The following is a 27,075-nucleotide window of genomic DNA, read 5'->3' as shown; positions in this document are numbered from 1 at the left end:
GGCTTATCTCAGGAGCGCTGGGCGAATTAATACTCTAATTGCAAGTTATTTTCATCCCAGCAACATCTCTCCCAGGGATGAAAAAAACACGAAGCAATTACATCTCCTCAGGGCGCGTGAGGTACGACCGATACTGGGCCAAAGACAAGGAAGGGCAAAGCGAATTGCACTCATTCCTTCAGGGAAGAGGAGGTTTGAAGGTGACCTGAGGGTGGTTCAAGCCACTCAGGGGACGAAGCAGGGCCGGTGACACAGCTGCATTTTGGAGTTCAGCAGCAAAGCCCTCGCTGCCGCGGCCTCAGCACCCACGGGACAGCCCGGGGGGCTCCTCACGGGAAGAGGTGCAGGCCTATTCATATAGATCATAAGTTGCCTTGGGAAAGAAGTGCTGGGTGCCGACGTCGGCCCCTGAGGACAACTTCACTTCGTGCCCAGATGCACCCGCTGCGTGCTGTGCCTGGGACAGCCCTTGGGGTGGGAGGCCTAGGGGGGGCCGAGGACACCGCGGGGCAAGGAGACAGCTTCGCTTTGGAAACGCGCTTGAGGAAAACACCCAGGAAGCGGGAGGCGCGGAGGGGGGCGCGGAGCTGCCGCCCCCCCCCGCGCCCTGCCCTCAGGGGCCGCCCCGCTGCCGGCGAGCACAGCTCGCCGCTCCCGCCCGCGCGCCGCCCACCCCGCACCCTGCGCGCTAACCACAGGCTTTACCCCAGCGCCGACCGGCCGGCCTGCGTGACGCGGCCGGCGCCGAGCTTTCCCATTGGCTAGCGGCCCTGCGGGCGCACGGCCGCGCCGCCCGGGCGGTTCCGGCGCTCGGCCGCGGCGTCGCGCGGGGCGGCGGGATGTCGGGACCGAACGGGGAGCCGCACGTGCCGGTGGGCGGCGCCGGCGGCGACGACGACGACGACGACGGGGACAGCTTCGGGGAGGAAGGTGCGTGGGGGCGGCCCGGGGCAGTGCCGCCTGCCTGGCTGCCCACCCCCGGTGGGGGTGGGCGGCCCGGCCCGGCCCGGCCCCGTGGGCCGCGGGTCTGCCGGCGCGGGTGACGAGGCCCAGGCGTTCCCAGATGTTTTGTTGCTTCTGCTGGGAGCGGTGTCCGACGCTTTGAAACCAAGCGGGGCTGGGACGATTGCACCCAGCGATGAGGCACTGAGCTCCTGCGTGCTGCCTTGGGGGCGGGTTTTATTTTTCCTTTTCCTTGTGAAAAGATTATTGTGTGCTTTTGCCGGTGTACGGGGTGCGGGTGACCAAGGAGAAAGAGGATGTTCAGATTTTGAAACGGCAGGACAGATCATATGGGCCGATCTGGGAGAAGTAGTCATGGGTGGAAAAAGTGAATTTAATGCAATTAGCTTGGCAAATTCCACTTTCGGTGGAATTCACTAGGTGTGACGTTCCCGATACTGTCCTGTCCAGTTCGAATAAGCCATTGGAGGAAATAAGACAACGGCAGAGGTGTAATGTGCATGTATGGATCATTCTTAGAATTGGAAGTCTTTCAAAGAGTAAGCACTTTGCTCCTCTTCCCTTGGAAGCGGTGAAGAGTTGGGCTATGCTGTTTCCCAAAACACCGTTCAGTTTCCAGATGTGACCCACGCAGGTGAATCTCGTAGTTGTGGCTGTGATCCACCTGCAGTGACAGGAGGATCATTTCTGCCCTGAAACGCCCCAAGAGCGTTCACTGCTTTGCATCATCACAGCAATTTGTGTTTCAAACTTTTTAAAGAGCTAAGAGACACATTGGATGTGATGGAGAAAGTCACTAAATCTGATCTACATCAAGTCTCTGTGTTAAGTTGTTCTGCTTGTAATTAGCTGGGGCTTTGTGTGCAGTAGCTGGTCATAACGGCCTGTAGCTCTTTCCTGGTCTTGTGGAGCTGAAGCCGTGGATCACTCACTTCCTTGATCTCAAATAGGAAACATTTTTGGCAACTGTCCTCTTAAGAATGCAGAGGAGTAAACACCACCATTGCCATACTCCTGGCCAACATTCTCATTACGGGATGTGGTTAAGCTTCCACAAAAATACACCAGAAGACAATCAAATAAAATGTTTTTACAGCTTATTTTAAAATTGTTAAATTTTTTTCACTTCCCAAAGCTGCACAACTTACATAGCCTGCACTTGAGCTCTAGGCACTGAGAACAATTAGGCTTCTGCTGTGATTACAGACTTCTTGCCAAGTTGATGAATAAAGTTACTTGTCAGAAGTAGTTACTGTCTCTGCTTGGGATCTGCTCACTGTTTAACCGGAACGTGGTGCATCAAATGCTAGGTTGAAGCAAAGAGCTCTAAGTCATGGACATTCAGGGTTTGCAAAATACTGGTAACTGCCGCCTTTTTGGAAAGGTGGTGTCTGTGGGATTGATTTTTAAATACACGGACGTCAGCAGTGCTCTTGCTTATAATGCCACCTCTGCATATACCTGCGAGACCAAACTTTTATAAACAAGCTTAAATGCAACATACGCAGTTCTCCAAAGAATTAAAGGCTGCAACACTGCTGTGAATGGCTCCAAAGTAGTATAAGAAAAGGAGGACAACTCTTTTTAATAATGAAACTTCTCCTTAGCTATTAAGAATGCAAACGACTGCAATATTTAAATATTCACAGTTCTTTTAAAGCTGCCAGTAATGGCAGTGCCTGGGCCTGGCATGCTGGGGGCTCTGGGCAGTCGAAAGGGGCAAAGCTGGGCTTGTGAGGCTGGGGCATTTCAGCATGGCTTGACCCTCATCCATAGGACGAGGGTGCCCAGAGCACGTCCTCATCCTCCTCACTTTCTCTATATTCTCCGTTAGCTCAGAGCAGCGCTCCAGCCAGGCACTGTGTGTGTCACGCTTGGCTCCGATGCTCCCCCAGCTGCTCAGAGGAGCCTGGTGGAGAGGAGCCAGCCCCAGCCGGTGAGGTGTGGGCTTGTCCCACCCACGCAGGCATCTTTCCCTGTCCTGCAGCCCACGATCCTCGCAAATGTCAGTCCGCAGGTCACAGCTTGATGCCTGCCTCCCTGCACTCACTCAGCCCACGCGGCTTCAGAAAGGAACATGGGACTGGCTCTGCCTGAGGTCTCATGTAACCCCCTGGGGTTCCTGAGTAACTTGTCAGCAGAGGTTTATCATGCCTGGTTTTTCAGTTTGTTTTTTTGTTATTCTTTAGGATTGTGTGAATATTGCTTGGAGTAGTCCAAAAGCAAGCGTTTCATCACAGTAGCACAGCTATCTTCATCTGATCAACAGTGCTAATACGCATCACTGTGAAATTTCATTGTACTGAGGCTAACGCTTCGGCACTTCAAACAAATGCTGTGAATAAGAAACTGTACCTAGGGAACCAACTGTCAGGATCATCTCAAATGAGTTTAGTTTTAATGTGAAGTACCCAAAGCCTTAATGGCGCATGAAAATCCTGTGGCTGAACTTGGTGCCCCACACTTACCTCCCTTTGGAAATAACGGTGCCACTACCAGCAGCTTTGGGCTCATCCCTGCTCCTGCCACAGCAATGGCTGTGCTGTTTTGGCAGTCTGACCCCAGCCAGGCCCTTGTGAAGCACATCCCAGTCTGGGAGCCTTACACAAATAATTCACAGAATGTTGTAAACACTTCGGCACGCTGCCATAATGCCTGCACCATCAGGAAAGATGATCCCCAAGGCAGCTAAAAAGGCTAACTTGTCCTCGGGGTTTATTTGGTACTGTTGCAATGCGGACCGTTGCGCGCTAGCGCTCAGCCTGTGGTCAGCTATTTATGTATGGCTGTCAGATATGCGCAGAACAGGTACCTTGCCTTAGATCTTGTTACCAGTCCTCCAGCTTCCTATTGGTCTCGTTTGATCGGTGAACACAACACACGCAGGATTCAGTTGCATTTTACTTCATGCACCCAGCGGCAGATAAGGCACAGCCAAAATGCTGTGGGCATGTTTTGCAAGAGCTCTTGCTGCCTTCACTGACTGCAGTGACAATATACTTACATTGTTCAGTCTCTCATGTCCCTTCCTTTTAGAATATGCAGCAATAAACTCCATGCTGGACCAGATCAACTCCTGCTTGGATCACCTGGAGGAGAAGAACGATTATCTACACGCCTGCTTGAAAGAACTGCTGGAGTCCAACCGCCAGACCCGCCTAGAGTTCCAGCAGCAGAGCGAGCAGCAGAACATGGAAGCTGGTGTGCAGGGATCACAGCCTCCTGTCTAGTATGCTGGCCACAAACTCTCAGTTGGTATCACTAAGGGGACATTTACTGGTCACCGATTTAATGTAAAACTTGAGTAGAAGAGGTACCTCGTGCCTGTTACTTGTTCCTTCCTGTGGTTGTGTCCTGCCATTCACCTACATGTTCTGTTTTTCTTTAGCTGTGTGATAGGTGCAAAAGCACACAGATGGATGTAGGAGAGTTGGTTCTTTTCGCTCCCCAACATGAGCCTGGCACTGACACTTGGTTAAAGCTGGTTGTAGGAAACCTGATGCCATGCAGGTTGTTCGCAAGCAGGCCCTCTTCACAAAGAGAAAAAATGATCTCTGCTCTTTTGCGCTGCTAAATCCAAGCAAGAGTGTTATGGCTCTAGCCTCTTCCCTCAAAAAGCACAGTAGGCAGGGCTGTCCTGACTCTGGGCTTGCCCCAAAGTGTAACTCTAGTGACAGACTTTGAGAGGGGGGTCCTAGACCAGCTCCTGCCTTGAAACTACAGCTTCCCCATTATTCACATTAACTGTGATGTAAGAAATACTGGCAGATGGTCCCAGATCACTGGACTCTTCTGTCCCCTTCCAAGACAAGCTACCAGGGTGATGTTTTTGACTGTTATAATTGGAAGCTGCCTAACTCCTTAAGCTGCCATTAAGGACTCGGGCTTTAGAGAGAGGCAGAGCAGCCTGGTTAGCCCCCCCCACAGCATTAGCTATGCAGAGCAAAGAGACAGGGGCCTGCCTGCCGTGGGCTGTGAGCAGAGTCCTCCCGGTACATTACACACGAGCATTCTGGTCTGAAACTTTGTGATCTTGTCAGGACGGCCTGGGGCCAGCACTGTGAAGCAAGTCTTACTATTCTACTTCTGTAGAGTTAAAGGAGTTTTTTTGAAAGTTAAAGAAGTTATTTATAAGAAATCTGTTTTATTAAAATCAGTTTGAAACAAAATTTGTTCCTGAGAGTCTCCACTGTGAGAACAGACTGTATGAAGCCTTGTAGTGTCAACAAAGGACCAAGATGCACATTCTTGCCTAGCTTGGGACACTGCTTGTCCAAGAGTGTGCACCTTTGAAAGGAAACTGTTCTGAGGACCAGAACTGGGCACACTGTCTCCCAAGAGATAAACTTTTCCTCTGCCTAGAAAGGAAACAAGAGAGGAACTACAAAGAATTCTTAGTGAAAAATAAGTCTGCATCCATCTACTTCATTAACTTTGTGCCCTGTGGAAGTCACATTACCATCTTTCAAGTTGAACAATCCAAGCCTCAGTCTTTCCACATAATTGCTGTATCCATCCCAACTGTACAAGTAATAACCAACACCATCCTGTATTAGACACGCTAAAGCCAGGCTTATTTTATTCTTAAAATAAAAACAGCAGTAAAGTTGAAGGTTTTTGCTCTATTAAAAGACTCAGAAAATAAACATTTCCAGCAAATATCATATGTAAAGGGCTCTCCCTTTAAGGCCACTCTATCTGGGTTTGCGCCTAGTAGAGCGTCTGCACCCAGCAGAGGTAAGACTGGCTGTCTCACCTTTGCCTAGGGAGGAAGGCTCTGCCGCTGCCTCCTGGCCTGTGTTTGCTGCCTCATTCTGTCCTAAACCCCCTCCATTCCCTGGATCCTGGCAGTCGTCTGTGCCTTCCCTTTGCCTGGCTGCACTGGCTTCCTCCTCCTTAGACACAGCGTGTCCCAACAACTCCCCTACAGCGCGGTTCTCTTCAGGGAGTGGGCAATCGGCACTAGTGGTAGTGGATTTGCTCTCTTCCTGTAGATTTTCTTCTTCTACAACCATGATTCCACATACATCATCAGTCACGCTGGCTAGGCTTTTGCCCTCTGCTACAGAGGCGGCCAGCTCACCCTTACCCTCTGGAGACCTCGAAGCTTGTTCTTGCAGGGCTGACAGCTCTGTACCCTCCTTGTCTATCCCATGATCATCATTCATCTTCTTGCTGATATCTGCTGTTGTAGCAGGAGGCTGTTTCAGATCATCCAGCAATTGGGAGCTGGAGCCCTGGGAATGCAAAGGAGCCTCGGGGTAGGCAGCTGTGGCACGATGCCTCGCTGCCTTGTATCTCTGCAAATACAAACAGACCAACGTGAGAGACAAGCCCAGCTCAGCTACTGTCACTGCAGCAAGTAGCAGCTGGTCCAGGAAAACCTGTACAAAAACAGTGGTGAGTGGCAGCTAGAATCTGCAGGGGCACGACTTGTCTCGGCAGCTCTCCTGGCCTGGCTGCTGGGGCTTTCAAGCAGAGAAGTGTCAGCTCCTGTGAGGAAAAGTGTCGATATTAAAAATTGAAGTCCCTCTCGCATTACTTGAGCGAGTGCATGGCAGACCTGTGGCTCCTGAGACAAAAATCATGTTTTGGCAACTGTTAATCTCAGTCAGACTCAGGACTTTGTAGATGTAACAGTGCAAGTGACAGCTCTTGCTTCAGCTACTGCCAAGACATAACTCTGGACATGTACCCTGGATACATGAAGCTATGCACTGCCCTCAGCTACAGAGATGTGATTTAATGTTTATCAGCTAAAGCAAGACTTAAGTTGAAAGCTTAAGATTTTTCACTCTGCTGATACGATCTGTGCAGCCAGTGAAACTGTGGACAGGAACACTAAGATATCAAGAATATCTTCTTGTTACAACTTACTGAGGTTCGCTACAGAATAAAGATAAGCATATCATCGATAAAATGACTCATTTGCACTAGCTATCATGATGAACCAGTAGAGGTCTGTAAAGAGATTAAAATGGCTACTAGCCATTTTCAAGACTGGATTTCAGAAAAACAGCAACTCTGTATAGCTATCTAACATGCAGTAGGAATCTGGTCTTCAAGAGCCAGACAGAGCATGAACTAAAGGAATAAAACAAAGCTCCCTCTTTTCCACAACAGTTCCCTCCACAATCAACTCACTTTCAGCTTTCTGCTAAAGGGTCCCTTGAACTGGCACTAGCATCAGACCTGACAATTTAAGGAAACTATTTTGAGCGCACTGGCTTTCACCACTGCCTTAAGCAGTGCTACTGTAGTCTGCAATGTGAAATTATAGCACATTAAACAGGCAGCTTTACATTGTAATTCAGTTTATCATTGCAGGCTTGCTCTTTCCCTGTCCTCAAATAATGGGATCTGCGCAGTATCATAACACATTGGAACTAGATCAGTCGAGTCATAATGTTGTACCCAAACTAAACCAGGTGCAAGCATGCCAATTTGTTTTCAGGGTGATGCTGTGAACTGCCTCACCAGCAGACAATTCTCTGCTTTGAAACCCTCTGCTGAGCTACTCTGAGAGTACTCCAGAAACTGGCAATGATTTAACTCAGACTATGACAACCCCAAGGCACCTAGGCAGCCAAGAATAATAGTTATCTGCCTGCAGATATTTAAGGTTGGACTCTTGGCATAAATAATCCCTCCAGGTCACTCTGGTATCCGTTTGAAGAGCGTTTGATTTCAGCTCTAAGTGGGCCAAAAGGGAGGCATACGCACCGCTGCTGCAGTTTCTCTCTAAGCTGATCTAAAATAAGCCAGGAAAACTGCAAGGCTGATTCCTTCACTCCTGAAATGACTAGTTGCAGGAGTGGGAAAGGATGAGCAACCACGAAGGAACAGCTGCGTTCTTCTCCTGCTACTTGCCATTCCAAATCCACTGCTCTAAGTGCTGGCTTAGCACTGCTGGCTGCAGCACCCCACCCTTTCTGGAGGCAGTGATGGTTGACTAGGAATAGTTAACCTGTCTGAAGACTAGCACAAAAACACTAAGATTTTTTTTTTTTTTTTAAACACTAACGAAAGCTGGATACATCTCCGGTAGGGAACCACAATGGCTTTTGCTGGAGCAGGTTTTGGGTGCAGGCAGAGGACAAAGTCAGTGTGGGAGCCTCCCTCCTTGCCAGGGTCAGGGAATACTGCTCTCCTGCACAGGCAGGGCGCAGGCAGTGGTCACGGGAAAGGGCAGAGACAGTGCAAGCCCTGCGTATCCACCACAAGGTACTAATCCAGGCCCCTCACCCCCTGGCAAGTCAACAAGGACAGAACGATGGAGGCAGATTCCAGGCCAGCCCAGTAGGAAAAGCTTCTAGATACGAAAGCAGCAAGGGGCAATATGGCTTCTTTAGGTCGAGCCAGTAAAGCAAAGGAACAGCATCAGTTGGCAGAGCTTTGTGCTAAGGAGTTTCTAGGAAAAGGTAGCAGACAGACAGACAGACTGACTTCCTGTTGCAGGCTGACCCTGGGGACCAAATGGACTCTCACCAGCTTGTAGCTTCCATCACATAGAGTCTGTAATGTTAAATTTCCAGATTTCTAAGGTGAATACCTGATTTTACCAGGCCCCTTCATGGATGAATCACACCCACAATTTTGGCTAAAGCAGCTGTTCCTGCAGTATCGCATGAAAAGATGCGTATGTACCAGCTTTCTTTAAAAGGAACAGCCTCCGTCTCTTGTTCTTTCCCCATCTTGACCCACCAGTAATCTGTCTAACAGAGAAGAGGCCTAAACTGAACAACACACTCCACAGGTTCAGCAAGCAGAGCAGACACTCTGAGGAAGATTTCCAGCCAGAAATGGGCAACAAGATGACAGCAGCAGTAGCTGGGAAGCAGGACTGGACTGGTTTTAGATCTACAGGGGTGATGGGAGACAAACACAGAGCACACCAGGAGAAAGCTATGGCACAATGGACACCAAGGATGATGGAAATGAACTGAAGACAAGACAGCTAACGTGGTGGATTCGCTGAAGAGACACGCACGAGGGTAACAAATGCCAGGCCATGCAATCGCCAAAGGGTCTAACCTGAAAGTTCTCAAAATGCATCAGGGACTTGCAGTGTGCGAGCCGGGCAGCAGAGTCGCTATGGTAGAATTTGTGACACAGCCTGCAGAGGTAACCTGCGACGGGGACCAGAAAATCCAGGCCTGCGAAACGGGAGGGGAAGGGAAATCACAGATCACATTGAATGGAACTCAAATAATGAAAGCATGTTAAAAAGGAAGGGGAGGGGAGGGAGAAAAAGAAAAGTGGAAAGCTTTGCTTCTGTTAATCAGGGATTTGCAAGATGACTTGCTGAATATCTCATCTTACCATGGAATGGCTGTGTGGTTGATATTCAGAGAGAAATCTGGCTGCCAGAGCAAAGAAACTACACAGAGCATTAAGGGGAAAAAAAGGAAAAAAGAATACAATGGAAAACTACAGAGAACATGTGATCTAATGTAATGGGATCAAACCAAGCAGAAGACAGCAGGCGCGCAAGAGGAACACGCAGAGAACATTCACAGCATGAATCATTATTCCATCTGCCACACGATAGTGGAAGGTTACAGTGATATGGAAGATTGGTGTAAACAGAGCTCTCCTTGGGCACAAAACAGCCTCTGCAGAGCTGCCCTCCTCACAACACGAGTGGCCGTTAGAGGTTTGAAGTCAGAATCGCTTACAGGGTGGGGACCAGAGACAGCCATCTGGAGGCAATGCTGCCCACCAGTCCAGCAACATGACTGAATAACCACTAGGTAGAGCGTGGGGGTTCTGAAGCAGAGGAAACATGCACAGTTTGGGCTCTGGCAGAGAGCTCGATACTGTCAGTACTGCTCAGTATCTCTATACAAGCTGCATTTCTGTTGGAAAGCATTCTAATCAATATGCTTTCAGGCTCCATCTTTCAAGAGCATCCCTCATTTGCTACCTACTTTCTTCAGTACTCCTGCCCTACTCATTCCATTTCCTACCTTAGTAAGGTATCTGGCTCTTGTCCTTTCTTCTTCAAAGCAAAAGGCAGCTGACAAACATCAATCACATCCGTATGTTTTATCACACAGTAATAAAGCAACATTTGGCCCTTTCTCCAGGCAGCAGTGACCTGCACCAGTCCAATGCAGATGCTGGAGCACTATGGCCCAAGAAGTCATTACAGCAGTAGGTAGAGACCATCCTCTCTTACAGATACAGCATGTAGCCGGAGAAGGCTCTGTGGGCCTTTGCTTAACTGTGCTTGCTTACCATAGGCTGTGTCTGGACAATACTTCTCGCTGCCTTCGTAATCTTCCAAAGACACTTCCTTCAGCCCAGTCTGGAAACCAAAAGAACATTAGTGCCTACTGTATCTATGCCAATTCCCTTCCTGGGCTCTTATATTTTTCTGGTAAGCTTGGGAGCAGAACAGAGGATTCACATACCAGAAAGAGCTGCACAGCATCTGGTTAGGGTCAGATACAAAACCCAATGTCAGGAGGCCACTTCATTGCAAGGGTTAAAAATGCCCCTTGCACTCCAAGCCTGAAGTAGCTTAGCCATGTACCTCCTTCTTGGTAACTGTTCTCTACTGGGAAAATGATATTTATCAAGATAAACCTCCACACATATACTTGCTATGAGACCAACCTGCTGCTGGGTTATTCAAAGAGACTATGTCAATGTCCGTCAGAAATTCTTTCCCTTGAATAAATGTTGCTTATGCTCCTCAACCACAAGGTAATGTTTGAAGGCACCAGTAGGAGCTCTACAGCACAGCAGAAACACCCTCCTGTGTCCCACACATAGTGCCTGATTCTCTTATGCATTGTCCTGTGCTCTGGAAGAACCCCAGAGCCCTCAACCCTCCTGCTGTAGGGTGCAAGGTTGACTGGACTCCTGAAACCCTGAGCTCAACCACCCAAGACCAACTAAATCACAGGAGCCCACAGCAGATTCTCAGATCATTCCTTCTCCTTTTGCAAGGCATACCTGCTTGGCAGCAGAATCCTCATTCTCCATCAGCACTACATCAAGGTCTTCCTCCTCACCAGTTCCCCCTTCCTCCTCCTCCTCCTCCTCATCATCATCTTCAAAACAGCCAACAGCATCCACTGTGATCAACTCCTCCGAATCTTCTGGGCTGCCCAACTCCTTCTCTCCTAGCCTCACCTGTCACGTACAGAAAAGAAAGATCAGATGAACTTTGCACTCTCTATTTAACCAAGGAAGACCCCAGACTCTGAACAGGCTGCATTTGATGAGTAGAAGGGACTGCCAGAGAGGCACAAAGCTGTCGTGCTTCTAGACACATCTAACTCCTTGTCCCTTTTTCACTCAATTTCTTACAGCTCTAACAATCGAAGTCCAGCCAAAGATGAAAATTAAAACAGGGTTAGAAGAGCTGCACGTCTTCCTTTCATCTCTGCAATAGTCAGGGAAGCAGAAAGTTAACCTGCTCCACAGCGTAGCTGCCTCCAGTCCTGCACAGTATTACCTCTTTGGCTTTCTGTTTGTGCTCAGGGGACTTCATATGCTCCACAAACTTGCGAGGCGTCTTGAAGTGGCGGCTGCAGACAGTGCAGAAAGGACGAAGCGAGCGTTTGGCCAACTAAGGAAAGAGGGATGATCCAGTTAAGTCACAAGAGGCACCACTTTGGAGAAATGCAGGTAAATCCTGAGTGAAACAAAGTCACAGCCCTGCATCTAAAACAGGGAGATCACAAAAAGAGAGTCGTCTTTTCAGCAGAAAGGACTCCCTAGCTCTTATCTGCCAAAAAGATGGAAAACATGCAGAGCAAAACAAATGTGGTTTATAAAAGGTGTTCTGGCACTTCTCCCTTAGAAACCAATAAATATAATGACCTGCCTAAATTTTAGCTTGAAAATTTACAGGCTGCCCACCAATTCCTCCATTCAATTGATTAGGTGAGTTTGATAGGCCATATTTATTGAGAAAAGTCAAGAATTATAAACTAGAGGTGCTTCAGGCCATACTGACACAGCGTGACAACTGGAAGCTCCAACAATGCCAGTGTTCAGAGACAGAGGTAGCATGGCAGTGCCCTTAGACAGTGAGGATGTTACTGGCAGAACTTTCTGTGCATCTCTCCACTCCAGTCACTTTTCTTTTGCTGCTTGGGGAGCAGGAGATGCTAGAAACTTCCACTCAATCCCCACAAACGGTCAGTGCAAAGGTGAAGTCCATGCTATGGTTGTTACCTTGTGTTCTTGGGTCCTGCGATGTTTGATTAGATCCCCTGTGAAGTGTATCTGACAAGTGTTACACCATCGCTGCTGGGTCTCTCTGAAGTGACAATGGATATATCTGTAAGTCACACCTTTTTACATTCTCCACGGAACACTGCAGTTTGCAATCTGTTCTCGGCATTGTTTTGCCCAGCGTTCCTGTCTTTACAGGTTCGGATTTATCTTCTCCCCTTCCCAGCCATTTATATAGGTTGCTTTAGCTCATGCTGACAGAAAAGCACCAGTTAAAACAAGTGTCCAACCTGATCTACTGTATTAAAAACTACACAGCAGGTCTAAGTCAACACTGGTATCCTTCAGCAGGAAGAAAGTTGCCTGAAGGAGATTAAGGCCCCTGAAACCAGAGGGATTTTGTACCTTACCTAGAACACAGGGGCACCCTGGTGCAGTGAGGAATTTTAGAACCCACGTAGGTCCACATTCAGATTGTGTTTTCCAGCGCAGACCAACACTTACCCATCTTTCTCTGCCAGCACCTTCTGCTCCTTCACCATGGGCAGTAGCGAAACAAAACAAACATTGCTCATGTGCTGAATCTCCCCAAGTCGCTGCTGGTGCTGAATTCCAGCCATGTGGGATTGGAAATTCTGAGAGAGAGGTTAGGAGGAAAATCCATTTAAATGTATTCAAAATACAGAAAATAATAGGTATGAGCTATGCTTTCCATTCCCTTGACTGCTGTTTAACAATGAAATGGTATAAAAGCTTAAGAGCATGGCTGCCTGTGGATCCACCCACATTCGCTCTCTAGCAGGTTGCTTGCCAGCTCCTCAGGAGAGGTTTATTTTATCCGCATGCTTGTCATCATTTTTTATGTTCCTTATTCCTGAAGCATGAGCCCTTGCTAACAAGTCTCCTGCTGCACCTCCCCATGGCAGCTGGCCATCTAATTCACTTCTCTTGACCACCCCTATCCCAGTCAGACCTGTGGATTTTTACCTGCTGACTGCAGCAGTTGGTCTTGCAGATATAACAGTAGAATTTAAGGACCGATTCAGGGCTGGGATCAGCTGTGCCTACCTCGCAGGTCCAGTGCCCTGGTTTCAGAGCTGTTGTACTTATAGCTCTGCTCTCACTGCTCTGCTGGATAGTCACTTTCAGTGAACCTCCAGAGCTCAACACCTGCCAAAAGAAGGAGTCAAGATTAAGTCAAATCTCTCAGTAGAAGACATGAAAAATTACACCTGCTTTTTGTATGCGACCTAAGCTCTCTACCCCTTAAGAAAATGCATTTAAGCTTGAATCCACCGGAGGCTGATCAGAAAGACTCTCGTACACACTCCTTCTCCCAACGCTGCTAAATCAGCAATCCCTGTGTCATAGTACCAGGCCTATTAGTACAGATGGTTGTTTCTACCGCCTCTGTAGACACTGTATGATCCAGTCTCTGGAGACTGGAGCAACAAATAATGCGTTGGTAAGGGACACAATCTGCTCACGTTTCTCGACTGCAGAACTAAAGGCAACTCAGCACCACACCTGATGGAGTAAGAATTCAAACAAGGGCAGGATGATACACTTGATCACATCAACAAATGTCTCCAATTACGGAAGACTATCAAGTCTGATTCACACCATGGGTTAAATCTTTGTCTGCTTACAGATTTACACAGCGTAAGATCCTGGTTTAACATCTAGCATGTGGGCAAGGTATTTCATGCAAATGACTCTCAAGTTGCTGGCTTCACCTGTGTCTCATTTTTCTAAGCTGCCTTTCAAAAGCACAGACTCCCACTATCTGCTCATACCTGCTGTGACAGCAAGTGCCACAGCAGCTGCATCTTTACTACTATAACCTGAATTTTTTTTCCATCTGCTCTTCAGCAACATAAAGGATGTATTTAGCTATGGCCATCAATGCATGTATTTTTCAGTGGCTCTTTCAATTCAACTTTCCATCTTTCCAGATGAATACTGAAATCTTAACGAACCCCAGCATCCACAAACAGCCAGCAGTAGGTAAGGTACAGGCTAGCAGAGGTACAAAAGCAGCAAGTCAGAGCAGACTGCACACTAATTGCAGACATATTATGCCTTATTGCCAGGGACAACAGCTTACAGCAGGAGACAGAGCTCCAGACGTGGGTGCCATCTGGTTCCCAGTGGCAACGGGCTTCTCTGGGATGGAGGGGGAGGTTGTATGTTCTGCACCACCCCTGCATGGAGTGGTGTCTACTCACCTCAGGAGCCTTTGGTTCCTCAGAGAATTTCCTCTCTTTAGAGAGATCTTCAGCTGTGTACTCCTTTGCATTGTCTGTACCTAGGAAGAGAGAGTCCTTTTAGCTGCCTTAAATCAAAATAGCAATGACAGAAAAAACAAAGCAGCAGGTGAATGAAGACAGGGAGCTTTCCTCACAGTACTGTTGGCCATGAGCCCAGTTCACAAACCTTTCTCCAAAGAAATCCTTATTAAAGAGGGAAACTTCCCATCATTTGCATTTGGTAGGCAACAGGTTTTAGGGTACTATGTTTGGATTTGGTTCCTAGATTTTCTCCTCCTTTCACCGTCCTGTATGACTGGAGGAAGGACATTTCTGACAAGACCCACGGGCTCTACAGATGCTAATCTACAGGTGCAGTTCCAGCAAGGAGTGCCCTAGAAGTGCAAATCACGGTGCCCAGCAACTCACCATCAGCTTGGACATGGCTGCTTGACTCTCCTGCTTCCTTGCTGTCCGTGGCATCCTCTAATGCAGACTCCTCGGTCACACTTCAAGGATATCAAGAAAATAACCTTATTTGCCATGTTACAGACGAAGAGATTCAGAAGACACACCAAGGCACAGGCTGGGGTCTAAGCTACCACACTCTCCACTAAACCTCCGAATCAATAGGCTACTGGAAGTGGTGTTTCAGGCAAGGATTCAGCAGAAATAAATAAAAACAATGAAGAGCAGGCATTCTAGAACAGATTCAGAAACAGCAGCCAAATAATCTGGACAAGAAGGTTACAACTGATTTTTTGGATCACTGCCCTCTCCTGCAAAAGCCCTGCAGGGAAGTAAGTTCATACAGGAAATATTCTTAATAAGAGCTCTGAGAGCTCACTCCTGTCTTGATTGATGACCTGCAGGGAAACTGCAATACCCGGACAGTACTCCAGGCTGCTCTGTGCATGAGGGAACAGACAGACACCTGTCAGAACTGAACGGGTTTAATCATAACTGCCTACTCTATTCATATCAGTCGTGTTTCATTCTGGAGTCCCTACAGTTCTGCTTGTGGGAGAAGTGGAGCTGTACAAGACACAGATCAAAAGGACTTTGCTTTATTTGGTACTGCTGATCTGCTAAGGGGAAAAAAGATCCTGAGGGGACTGCTGAGAATGAACAGTTGACTTCCAGAGGGCACAAAGTGTACTTTACAATGTCTTTCTCCACCCCCAATTTTTCCATCAGGGCTAACATTTTTCACCATGGCTTGAATGTCTTCTCTCTCAGGCCAGCTCGATATCCCACCCTGGTGTCCTTCTGCCAACAGGGAGCAGCACGTTCTGCACAAGCAAGAACGCAGACTGCAGGTACTGCATCCAGTGATCCAAACACATGCACCGCATAATTTATCAGATTGATAAGTGATAATGTAACTGGGTTACATGGCTATAAATATGCAGCAGGGTTGGGCAGTGCAAACACGAAGAAAACAAGAGTGGCTGGCATGAACATTATTTGTCAAGTGTTGCCAGCAGGCTCAACACTATACCACACACAGATGGTGACAGCACTCCAGGGCAAGGGTTTGCAGTCTAAACTGCAAATCTAAGGAGCAATCTAAGGGAGCAAAAGCCATCACAAGCATGATCTAAGGAGGAAATGGTATTATATGGATACTTGTCAGGCCATGCTAGAAGAAGTGGGTGTTCAAGGAGGATTTGAAGATGATGAGTGCTTTCTGCACTGGAATGAGGATGTTGTTCCAAGCATACAGATGGTACATAGGAGAAAAGGCAGAAGTGGGAAAAACCTGAAATGAAGAAGGAGGCTGGTATTCCTGACCGAAGGGAAATGGAACAATGAAGCACGAAACAACAGTTTGTGACATGGATGGGGGGAATGCCCTTCTCATCTGTAAAGGGCAATATAAGAACAGTAAACTACTTTTTTTTCCAGAGATACATCATCTCTTCATTGGAAGTAAACAGAAACACTTCCAAAAAAAGCTAAGGAATGATCTATTCTAAGTAAATACCAGCCATAATATATACATCAAATCTGGCAGTCCCCAACTACTGCTTAAGAAAGGATTTTCCTAATAGCAGGCTTGCTGCAATGAGATCTGTCATTCCTCAGACTTGATTCTTTTTTCAGTGTATGTAACAGGACTTTGATTAACACCCTACTAAATATTAATGTAATTAAAATTAAATTAGCTTTGGCAAACAGATTAACAAAGCATACACTCAAATGCATTTGACTTAGCTTTAATTGAATTTATTCGCTTTCTTGCTAATCAGAGTCCATAATTCACGATGGTCCCTGCTCACATAATATTTATCACTCTTTAATGTTTTATATGATCAAGGTAATATCTGAACATCAAAGTAATCCTGGAATATTCTCCCTAAAGCTAGCCATTAATCTCTAATCTACAGATGGAGAACAGAGAGGTGAAGAAACTTGTCCGAAACCACACGGTGAATTGCTAACAGAGAAGATAAGAGGACCCAGGAGTCCTGACTCATCGTCATTACCATACTGGAGAATTCTCAAATCAATGCCTCCAGAAATCTGTATTCACTCCCTCCTCTTCTCCCTCTGCACCAGCTAACAGCAACAGTTCTGGGAGAGGTACGGCACCGTACAGATGGCACCAGGAGCTCTCTGATGTGCCTTCCCACTAGATGGCAATACAGCCTTGTCTGTTCCTTCCTGCACCCAGGGAGGCAGGGAGTGCCAAGATGGGCCTGCCATGGCCAGCATGCCTGCGCACTGCGCATCCCTTGTGGATAATAGGATTGCCTTTGTCTATTTTTACCCAACAGACAGGGGTACTGGCGAGACAATCTTTGCAGAAGGGATACAGAACTCAACATTCACGATACAGGCTTGGATACTAGGGATTACTGATTCCCTTCCCTTTCTCATTCCTCAAAATAAACTATTCTCTCCTACACCTACTGTAACCTAACATATTCCAAGGCTTTTCCTCTCCACTGATATGTGGCTGCTCACTTCCCTTTTTGACATTTAGGGAAGAAAATTAGAGAAATATATCAGAATAGAAAAGAACGTCTCTGCTTCTTACAAGAATCCTGGCAGGAGAACACATGAGCAAACTCCGCTTCGTTGCACGTTTACATAAGCTGCATCTCTTATTTTTCATTCCCATAGTTGGATCACCCATAGCAGAGACCCTACAACACCCTGGATCTCAGCAAGCATCATGAGATTTTCTGAATTGTCCACGAGCATCTGAAATGCCTCCTACATGCTAGACATCAGGCCAGTATAGTACAGCCCTGATTATTAGAAAATAAAATTAGACAGTAATTCTAAACCCAGTAACTATTTCAATACCCCATTCAATAAATACCTCTTCAGTCTTTTTGCTGCAGGCTCAGTGTTCAACACAGATTCTGTTGGAGTTCTTGGCTCTGCAGGAACACAGAAGGAGATCTCCTTAGCAAAGCAGACCATGCCACCTTGAGCATGTTCCCTAATTGAATGGCCAATGCCAATAAAACTCTGTTAGAGCAAACAATACTATACACTCGCTTATTCCGAATTTGAGAATTGTAGTGACACGGTTAGATAATGATCTAAGAGATTTGTGTTTTATTGCACATATCACTGTAAGAGGTGTCGTGCAGAAAGAAATCTATGTTTATGTCTACTAAGTGGGTCTTAGTCCTATACCTAGGTGACAAGAGCCCAGGTCATAGGAACATTCATAAAAGCCAAGATGGCATATCTACCTGACAGCAACCATTTAATCAATTAATTTTCCCCATTGCATGTACACTGGTCACAACCTCATTTTATGCCTGTATTTTTAGATTAGGCACTCTTCAGTCAGAAATAACATTCCCACATCTGTATTGTATCGGACACTGCAAGAGATTCAGTGCCAGCAGTTTCTGTTCTGACAACTGGAGTACAAGTACTTTTTCAACTCATTTTTTCCTTAGCATGTTGATTGCAACTGGTTCTGCTGCATGAGATGTTGAGTTCAGCATGGGTAAGGCAATGTGAAAGCTTTAATTTCAAAACAGTTTTCTTTTTCCCCCCCCTATCTTAAATGGGGCTCACTGTCAAAGTGACTTCTGAGAGGCTTCCATGCAAGAGATATGGAGCTAGCTTATATAAAACTAAAAACATCCAGGTAAAAAGGATATATGAAGCACATAGCAGAGGGCTGTCACAGACAGTTTAAGTATTTACAATTGGAGAGAAATGTAGCTGATTAAGACTAAAGCCATCTCCAGTCTTTGCTGCAGGAACAGCCAAGAGAAGTTTATCATGTCTAGAAGCATTTGTTTCACTACAGGCTTCCCCTTACCTGTGGATGGCAAGGAGTTGTTCTGCTCTGACCCTGCTTGTACTCCCTCTGGGATTTCCATTTTCTCATCACCTTGTGTCTGAGATGAAGAACCAGGATCTAGTTCCCTCTTCCTGTCGGGCACCCTCTGGAAGTCCTGCAATGGGCAGAAAGTCACTGCCAGCTCTCGGTCCTTTCTCAAACCCAACACACTGCCCAAAGCACCAGAGTTTTACTGTGGGGCAGGAACAGGAATTCCAGCACAGAGTAATGGGGGGTGTCCTGGTTTCGGCTGGGATAGAGTTAATTTTCTTCCTAGTAGCTGGTACAGTGCTGTGTTTTGGATTTAGGATGAGAACAATGTGATAACACACTGATGTTTTAGTTGTTGCTAAGTAGTGCTTACACTAATCAAGGACTTTTCAGCTTCTCCTGCCCTGCCAGCGAGAAGCTGGGAGGGGGCACAGCCAGGACAGCTGACCCAAACTGGCCGAAGGGATATTCCATACCATACAACGTCATGCTCAGTAGATAAACTGGGGGAAAGCTGGCCGGGGGGCTGCTGCTCAGGGACTGGCTGGGCATCGGCCGGCGAGTGGTGAGCAATTGCACTGTGCATCACTTACTTTGTATATTCTTTTATCATTATTAGTATTATTTTCCCTTCCTTTTCTGTCCTATTAAACTGTCTTTATCTCAACCCACGAGTTTTACTTTTTTTTTTTTCTTTCTCCCCAGTTCTCTCCCCCATCCCACTGTGGAGCGGGGGGAGTGAGTGAACTGCTGTGTGGTGTTTAGCTGCTGCCAGGTTAAACCACAACAGGGGAAATAGATGGTTTACAATGGACTGCCTTGCTTCAGTCAAGTTTACATGGTAAAACAGAGGAATGGACTTTAATTCCACACCACAGGCAGCCCATGACATTTCTCTAGTGCTTTAATTAGCAACAGTAGAAGACCCTGCTGCTTGCAGAGTAGGGTCACTTTAGAGGGACTCTGGCAAGAGGTGCACGGGCAGGGAAAAAGAAGAGTCCCAAATAATCCCACTTCCTTTTGACTCTGGAGAAAGGACAGTCCAAGAGTGGAAGTCTACCTTATCCAGCACATCTTTTTGATAGAATGGGATCAAATATGCAAAAGCTAATCTAAGAGGAGGGAAGTACCGGTCAATTAATCCAAGAACCATTTCCAGGTTTTGAAAGAGGTCTTAATAGTGGAAGGTGAGGAAGGTTTTTACAAAAAAAATTCTAAATTTTACAAAATCCACATGAACAGATATGATCCTGATCTTAGAAAAGAGACAACAGCCCAAAGAGGCAGAGTGATGTGTCCATGGTAGTAGCCAGTCATTTGGGAACAGCAAACTGCTCTGGAAGGCTAAGGGGGCAGAACGCTGGCCTCTGTGAAGGGCAAAGCACTCAGCCAGGATTTCTTCTATTGTAATTATTTTGAAACTGGTACTTCTGTATCTTATCCTTCTATATCCTTTTATATCTTAGGTTTAAACAGTTCTGCTATGAAGAATTCTCTCTCTTGGGCAAGAAGTTACAAGAAACCTTTGCATCATAAATGTAAATATGGACCCCAAGAACCTTAGGGATGGACTAATTTCTGCATTTCTGTATCTGCAGCAGGGTGCAAACGTAGTTTTCATTGTAAGGCTCTCTCCTTTCTCTTTTGTTCTCCACCTACATACAGTCAACTGCTGCAAGTGCAAAAGGAGCACAAAGCTCCCGAACAGTTGGAAACTACAAGCCCACCTTGCGAAAGGTCCGGTTCTGCCGCTGGAAGGGAAGGCTGGGGAAGCCCAGCCGAGTTGGCTTTAATGAGACCCCAACAGGTGGTGGCCCCAGGAGGGAATGTCTTGTAGCCTGAGGGAAAAACTGCTGCAGTGCTGGCGCTGTCATGTTAAATCCACGCAAATTTCCTATAAATGCAAACACACAGCGTATCACCACCCTGCAGTGTGCAAAGGAGAGAGAAAATCTTCCACCTGTACAAGCAGCAGGGAGAGGGGAAGGGCTCCTCCACGCAAGACCCTGTACTTCACTGGGTACTGTATGAGTGCTCTATGCTCTACCCTCTTCAGCCCCCACAGAACAGAATTTGATGTGATAGCAGCTCTTACTATGTATCAGGCTATTTAATTATAATTGTCACTGCAGGCTAAGATCATTAGAGCAATTATTTGATCTGAGCACACGAGCGCTTGTGTTTGCAACAAACAAGGTCTCGTTTTACAGAAATCCTCTGTAAAAAGGGAAAATTCATCCCACATTTGTGCAGCTGGCAGCTCACACCATAGTATGGATGCTGTTTAACACAGGCCAGCAACAGCATTTCGTTTAAAACAACACTGGACTTTTCAAACAAGAGATTCCACAGTCCTCTCTGCCACCTGGTTATCATGCAACCTCAACATGTCAACCTAAACTCCGACACTTGAGACACTGCCATTTCCAATTATAATGCTCTGCTTTCTGAACAGTTCTTTTCCACATCCACAGACTATTAACTAAGTCTCAACAATTTCTTATGAAGGCAGTCCTTGCTATCCCCATTTCAGGGATGAGGGAATAGAAGTGCCCAGATGCCTTAGCTACACTCTCAGAAGCTGTCCACCATTCTGGGAACCTGGACTTATATTGCGATTTTTTATTTCTCACTTGAATTAGTGCATACTCTGGCTTTTTAGAAGCTGTCAAAACAGGACAGAGAAGTTTGGAGACAGGCACACAAAATCTAAAAAAACAAGCTACACTGTTTAAAGCCTGCAATGCAATAGGAAGTACTCCTCCATGTTTGTCTTCAAAAGTAATCTAATCTCTTATTACTTACCATAAATAATCTCTTACTGTAAAAAGACATAGCTGTATTAAAAAAAAAAAAAAAAAATCTATAAAGCAAGAAATCATCTCCTGCTCTTGGTTTAGCACCTTTGAAGAACCACACATCTGTTTCAACTCAAAGTATTTATTTTTTCCTCTTCCCACTGCTGAAGCCACATACAGTCAATGAATGATTTATGCTGATGTTTCCCAGGTACAGAAATACTACAGCATCAGATATTCTTACATGTAACCCAAACCCAAATGACCAAAAAAAATTCAGATCCCTAAGAAGGGCCACACTGAACATTGCAACCATACTACATGTTGCCTGTGGCTAGCTGATGTAGATTATTGAAAGAGAAGTCACAACTCAACTCAGCATGTAGAGGTGAAAAGAAGAGGAACAACGCTAAGTCAAAGTGCATGGAGAGTGTTCATTAACATACCTTATCCTGCTCTCGTATCTAATTTGCCTCAGGTCCTTGGCATACTATTTAAATACAACTTCTCAATAAGAGATTTTGCTTTAGGGAAAAGGTCAGCCCATGCTAACATCAAATGTATCTGAAAGGAGTATGGCTGACTAGTGTGGAGTCAGACTTTTTTCCTGACACAAATATGTACACCAATCTTCAGAGCATGGCTTGTCCTTTTTCACTGCCAGTTTCCCTACAACCTGAGAGAGATCTGTAAAGAGCCACTGGAGTCACTAGAGAGCCCTCTTGTTAAATGGGCAAGAGAGAACAAAAGGAGAGTTAACAACATGCAGAATAAATCTATTGTCTTCATATCTGGGCATGATTCACAAGCAAGATAAAAATTGCAGGCATTAATCTAAACTAGGCGCTTGAAAACTATCCCAGGTACTGATTTTCTGTGTTGAAAAGAGCTGTCAGGTTAAGACATGAGCAAAAATAAAAACATAGCTTTATTCCTAGTATCTTTATGTTAGCAATGCTATTATTAAGGCAGCTTCGTAAATTTGTTTCGAAAACATCACATCTGGCAAAAAAAGCCACTTGTGGAAACACAGTGATGGAAGAACAGTGATATTATCCACCACACAAATGACAGTCATTTCAGGGAATCGAAATTTCACAAGACAATTGAAACCCGAACAATTTTCCACCACAATATACTTCATTTGTTTGTACTGCACTAAGTCTGGACAAAGACAAGCGTCTACTGCAAACAAGGTTAGCGTATATGTAACAGACAACAAAATAAATTGTTTCAACCTTCCAACCAAGACAGACAAACAAATAACAAAAATCTAAGTATTTTATCTAAATATATTGAAGAATACTCTCTCCACCAAGTCTAAGAGGGAAGGCACATATTTAGTATCTAACCTGATACCTTCTAGTGCTATTCCCAGTCATGAACAGTTGGGCACATGGGATTTTCAACAACTGAAGAACCTCTGTGATGTGGACTATGAACAAATTTGAAGAGGAAAAAAAAAAAAGACAACAAACAGAACTGCCAAATACAAGGACTGCAATGGTTCAGCAAGAAATAGCCATACTATGGTTTCAGTCCATGAAGGATGATTAAATAACTCCAATAAGTAAGCATCTCCCATAACGACAGTACCTTGCATCTGCTGCATGAGTAAGGCCCGCTGAAGCATAGGATTGGCATTGAGCAGCGACGGTTGATTTGTTGCCCGTAAGCTCAGCATCTGTTGCTGTTGTGGTGGTGGCAAACCCCTGGAAAAGAAGGCATTAATCATAAGAACCCAATAAAAACTGTACCCTTCAATTCCAGGCACCTAACAAGTATAAAACGGAGGAGCAAAGAACAGCTGAAACACTGACATACGTGCATGAAAAAATACCATACACCAGCACTGTATCCTCTTTCTTCCACTCTCCTGGAATTTCCAAAGCTGACAGATTGTCTATCAAGGAATTTGAGGTCAGAGAGAACTCCTTAGCACGAAGCCCACATAAAGCCTGTCAAGCAGCGTAAAAAAAGCCCAGGAGCTGACTGCAGTTCTACAGAATTATGCAGCACTCATCAGTAGAAACGAGCAATCTAGATCAGCAGCCACATTTAACACAACAACAAAAAAGAAGTTCTAAAAAACAGGGAGTTTTCTCAGTAGCTTAAAGCACATTTTTCCAAAACCGATGCCTCCCACACAGAGCCAGACAGGCCATAAGTGTAAATGGTGCCCCCTAACTGCAAGAACCAGCTGGAAAAATAAAGCACGGCCTTCATATTTAAAACACAAGGAGGAAGAAGAGAGCAGAGAAGGACTCTCCAGTCCTAAGGAGGGTGGAGCAGACATGAGAGAAAAGTCTGAAGAAACTGGCAGGCACTTCTTCAGGCGATTGCAAGGTCAGGCCCACCTCTAAGCACGGCTGCTGACACAGCTATATCTGTTAGGGCTGTAAAGAGGTACAAACATGGATCAAAATATTCACACTGACAAAAAAAAAAAAACTCTTAACAGCATTTACAGCAGCTCATCTTCACGTTTGCTGCTCTAGATTGTTCCAGCCTCAGTGCTGAAATATTTATACCAAAAGAAAATCATACTTTTAAAGGTGTAAGATGCATCCATGCTATCTCACAGTCAGTCCCATACTGGCATTTTAAGGGCAGCTTTGTTTATAGTACAAGACACATGCAAATGGTAAAAAAAGATTTAGAGAGATTTGTATTTCTAGCAGAACAGAAAGATTCCCACATTTACCTCAGAGACATATGCCTTATAAGGATAAAGTAATTATTATAGTTTATTAAATAAGGAATTAACCTTCCTCTTAAATTCACATCCCATTGCTTTGAATTTCCAGAGGCTTTACAGAGAACAGTAACTGCAAATAAATGCATCATTTCAGAGAATTTGTGTTAGTTCTACAAATCTCAGCTCATCAGGGACAACTGCTCCTATCTAAGACAGTTATTTTATCTCTTGCATTTTTTAGGAAAACCCCAGCTATTTGCCTTTTTATTTCTGGCTGATGCCATTTGTCTTTTAAGGTACAAAACATGATTTTCTCCATCCCCCCGCTCCACAGTGCTCAGTCACATCCTCAGCGCTGGTGCCACTGCAGAAATAAGTTCAGTAATCTCACCCAGGCCAGGAGACCCAGCCAGAGAAAGAAAAGAAATAAATAAGTGAAGTCCAACAGTAAAATAAAGTGTGTGTCTCTATCTAGGGCGGCTCAGTTAGGTGCGTATGAGCATTTCTGCGGGAGAAGGCGTTCTCCCCTGAGCCCCCTCTCCTCGCTGTCTCAGCCCGGCGCCTGCCCGGGCCCTCGCCCGCTGTGAGGGAGACGCTCGGCCCCGGAGCATCCCCTCCTACACGCTCTGCTCGGGGTCACCCTACCCGCCCTCGGGGACTCCGCGGCGGGAGCGACCCAGCGAGCGGAGACGCATCTCCAGAGCGCCGGAGGAAGAGTTCAACGGCTACGGCAGCACCCGCAGCCCCCGTCCTCCCTCCCCGCGGCGGGGTGTGCCGCCTTACACAGGCCCCTGCCCCACACCACCTCCCCCCCGGCCGCCCCTCGAGGCCTCCAGCCCCCCAGCTCTACCCCGATCGCGGCCTGCGCCCGCCGCCTCCCTTTGTCGCCTTCCCCTCCGGGGGAGGGCAGGCCCGCAGCCAGCCCCGCCATGGCTTTCGCGGGGCGAGGAGGGACGGAGGCGGAGGAGAGCGGTCCCCCGGGACAGGCCCGAGATCCCCGGCCTCGCGTAGCGGCGCTTACCGGCCTCCCTGCTGCGCCGAGGGGTGGTGGTGGTGGTGCTGCTGCTGCTGCTGGAGGAGGTGCTGGAGCTGCAGCAGCTGCTGCTGGAACTGCTGCTGGTTGAACATGTCTGGGGAGCCCCGAGCGGGGCGAGCCTGAGACAAAACACGGGAGGGCGAGGGAAGCACCGGCTGCGGGGCTGGCGCGTATCAGCCCAGCAGCCATTGAACAGGGGAGCAGCCGCCGCTGCCGCCCATTCATTCACTGAGCCGATCCCCCCCTGCCTCCTCCTTCTCCTTCCCCCCGGGGTCATCGCAAGCAGCAGCCTGTGGAGGAGGTTTCCAAACCCCACCTCCCAAAACCCGCTCCCACCCTCCCCTGCCAGCGGAGCTCGCAGCCCGCCCCGCTCCCCGCGGCGGGGCCGGGCCGGACCGGGCGCCGCGGCCCCTTCCCTTCCCCGCCCCGCCGGCACTCACGGCGCAGCCCGCGGCGTTCACCGCTCCTCGCCAGCCGCCTCCATCTTCCCGCCGGGGACAATAACCACCTGCCCGGCTCCGCTCCCCGGCCGAGCCCGGGCAGGAGGCAGCTCCTTCGGCAGGGCTGGAGGACCCGGCCGCCCTCGCAAGGCTCGGGATCACCCCCGGAGCCTCCTCTCAGGTCGCCCCAGCTTACACCACCTCCATTTCTTATTCCCCGCACAGAAGCAGGAGTGGGGTTCCCTGTCCCTCGAGAGGGCTGGGAGGGGATGGACACCATCTGTCCAGGGCCGGGCAGTGGGAATGGAGTAAACAGTTGAAGAGGGGGAGCAGATGGCATCCAACAGCATGGGATTTCTGCTCTTTGTTTTTTTTAAATAGTCCAGGGGAATCTTTGGTAACCATCTTCTCACCGAGGAGATGGAAAAAACCCAACAGCCTCTGGCCATTCGCTGTGGTCACATCTTGGCAAGCCTGCCATGAGAACCTGGAAGAAAACAAACAGGGACTTTTGCAATATTACTCAGTGCTGTAGGCCAAGATGACTTTTCTAGCAGGACCATTTTTTTTTTTTTTGTGAGTCTGCAGCAAAACCTTTCCTGCAGCACCTGTTTCCTGTAAGTTTTAAGGGTGTTCAGTACACATGGCCTCTGTATGGAAAAAATACCATGACTATCATTTCTCTTATACAACACTTAGCAAGGGTGAAGATGCATTTCTGCTCTTTGCCACTCCAGAGAATCCATCCTGAAATAATTTACTTTATAGTCTTATTATTCACGCCAATAAAGACGACTTGATTCATTAAAGGCATCGGAATTGATTTTTAGCTGAAAGTATTGTAAGCTGAACCCAGTTACTGGTGATATACAGTTAGCATTAATAATTTTCAACACAGCAGCACATGTTGATTTTTCCTTTGGGCCTTTTTACACCATCCTGATTTTACAACAATCAATTTGGAGATGACCACCCATATTAGTCAATGACTGGCCATGTCAATGCCCAGAGTCCTTTATCCAGTCACAGCTGTCTGCACACAGAGAAAACGCTCTCCTGTTAAGCATTAAAGCTTAAGTATCACCCCAGGGAATACATACATGGAGTGGAAAACATACATGGAGTCTTTTCCAAATCAATTTGCATAATTGATCTTTTTTGCTCCTGTAATCATGCTATTACAGCAGCTACCAGCCTGGCTAGTTTGCAGTGGTGAGGGAGAGGGTTAATTTTATGATCCTACAAATGTCCATATATTAGCCAGACATGCAAAAGATGGAATTCAGCTTGTAGAAATAACCTTAAATCTGAAATTGATGTTTCCTGTTCTTATTTCTACAACTAAAGTTCTTTAAAGTATTATTTGCATGTAACATTCGGAAATCTAAA

General features: G+C 46.8%; 2 protein-coding genes across 4 annotated transcripts; one reads left to right on the top strand and one right to left on the bottom strand.

The window, feature by feature from the left end:
• The first annotated feature begins 819 nt into the window (after positions 1–819).
• Positions 820–5,575, top strand: BBLN (bublin coiled coil protein). The gene is made up of 2 exons (XM_076355823.1): positions 820–930; positions 4,000–5,575. The coding sequence occupies exons 1-2, from the start codon at positions 840–842 to the stop codon at positions 4,191–4,193; spliced, it is 285 nt and encodes a 94-aa protein (XP_076211938.1). The 5' UTR covers positions 820–839; the 3' UTR covers positions 4,194–5,575.
• On the bottom strand, positions 5,514–25,539 carry CIZ1 (CDKN1A interacting zinc finger protein 1). Of its 3 annotated transcripts, none has more exons than XM_076355821.1 (15): positions 25,232–25,539; positions 23,109–23,224; positions 20,442–20,608; positions 18,703–18,838; positions 17,737–17,797; positions 14,835–14,914; positions 14,385–14,464; positions 13,144–13,326; positions 12,661–12,791; positions 12,157–12,241; positions 11,432–11,545; positions 10,927–11,106; positions 10,204–10,273; positions 8,998–9,119; positions 5,514–6,200 (listed from the first exon to the last, which is right to left on the bottom strand). In XM_076355821.1, the coding sequence occupies exons 1-15, from the start codon at positions 25,336–25,338 to the stop codon at positions 5,658–5,660; spliced, it is 2,175 nt and encodes a 724-aa protein (XP_076211936.1). In that variant the 5' UTR covers positions 25,339–25,539; the 3' UTR covers positions 5,514–5,657. The 3 variants fall into 3 exon arrangements, with proteins under 3 accessions (XP_076211936.1, XP_076211935.1, XP_076211937.1); XM_076355820.1 differs by having other exon boundaries at positions 5,514–6,263; positions 25,232–25,538; XM_076355822.1 differs by lacking the exons at positions 17,737–17,797; positions 18,703–18,838; positions 20,442–20,608 and having other exon boundaries at positions 5,514–6,263.
• Between the last annotated feature and the right edge of the window lie 1,536 nt (positions 25,540–27,075).

This window comes from Aptenodytes patagonicus, chromosome 18, assembly GCF_965638725.1.
Source record: "Aptenodytes patagonicus chromosome 18, bAptPat1.pri.cur, whole genome shotgun sequence".
NCBI classification, from domain to species: domain Eukaryota; kingdom Metazoa; phylum Chordata; class Aves; order Sphenisciformes; family Spheniscidae; genus Aptenodytes; species Aptenodytes patagonicus.
Note: the sequence above shows the minus strand (reverse complement) of the source record. Positions and strands in the feature narration are given on the sequence as shown.

Bases quoted from the DNA above. Each gene is read 5' to 3' on its own strand.
- BBLN (XM_076355823.1), top strand. From the start codon at position 840: ATGTCGGGACCGAACGGGGAGCCGCACGTGCCGGTGGGCGGCGCCGGC. The intron at 931-3,999 runs GTGCGTGGGGGC...CCTTCCTTTTAG, and splicing joins GGACAGCTTCGGGGAGGAAG to AATATGCAGCAATAAACTCC.
- CIZ1 (XM_076355820.1), bottom strand. From the start codon at position 25,338: ATGTTCAACCAGCAGCAGTTCCAGCAGCAGCTGCTGCAGCTCCAGCAC. The intron at 17,798-18,702 runs GTAAGGGGAAGC...GTGTTCCTGCAG, and splicing joins CAACTCCTTGCCATCCACAG to AGCCAAGAACTCCAACAGAA. The intron at 12,242-12,660 runs GTAAGTGTTGGT...TTGTCACTTCAG, and splicing joins GTGCTGGCAGAGAAAGATGG to AGAGACCCAGCAGCGATGGT.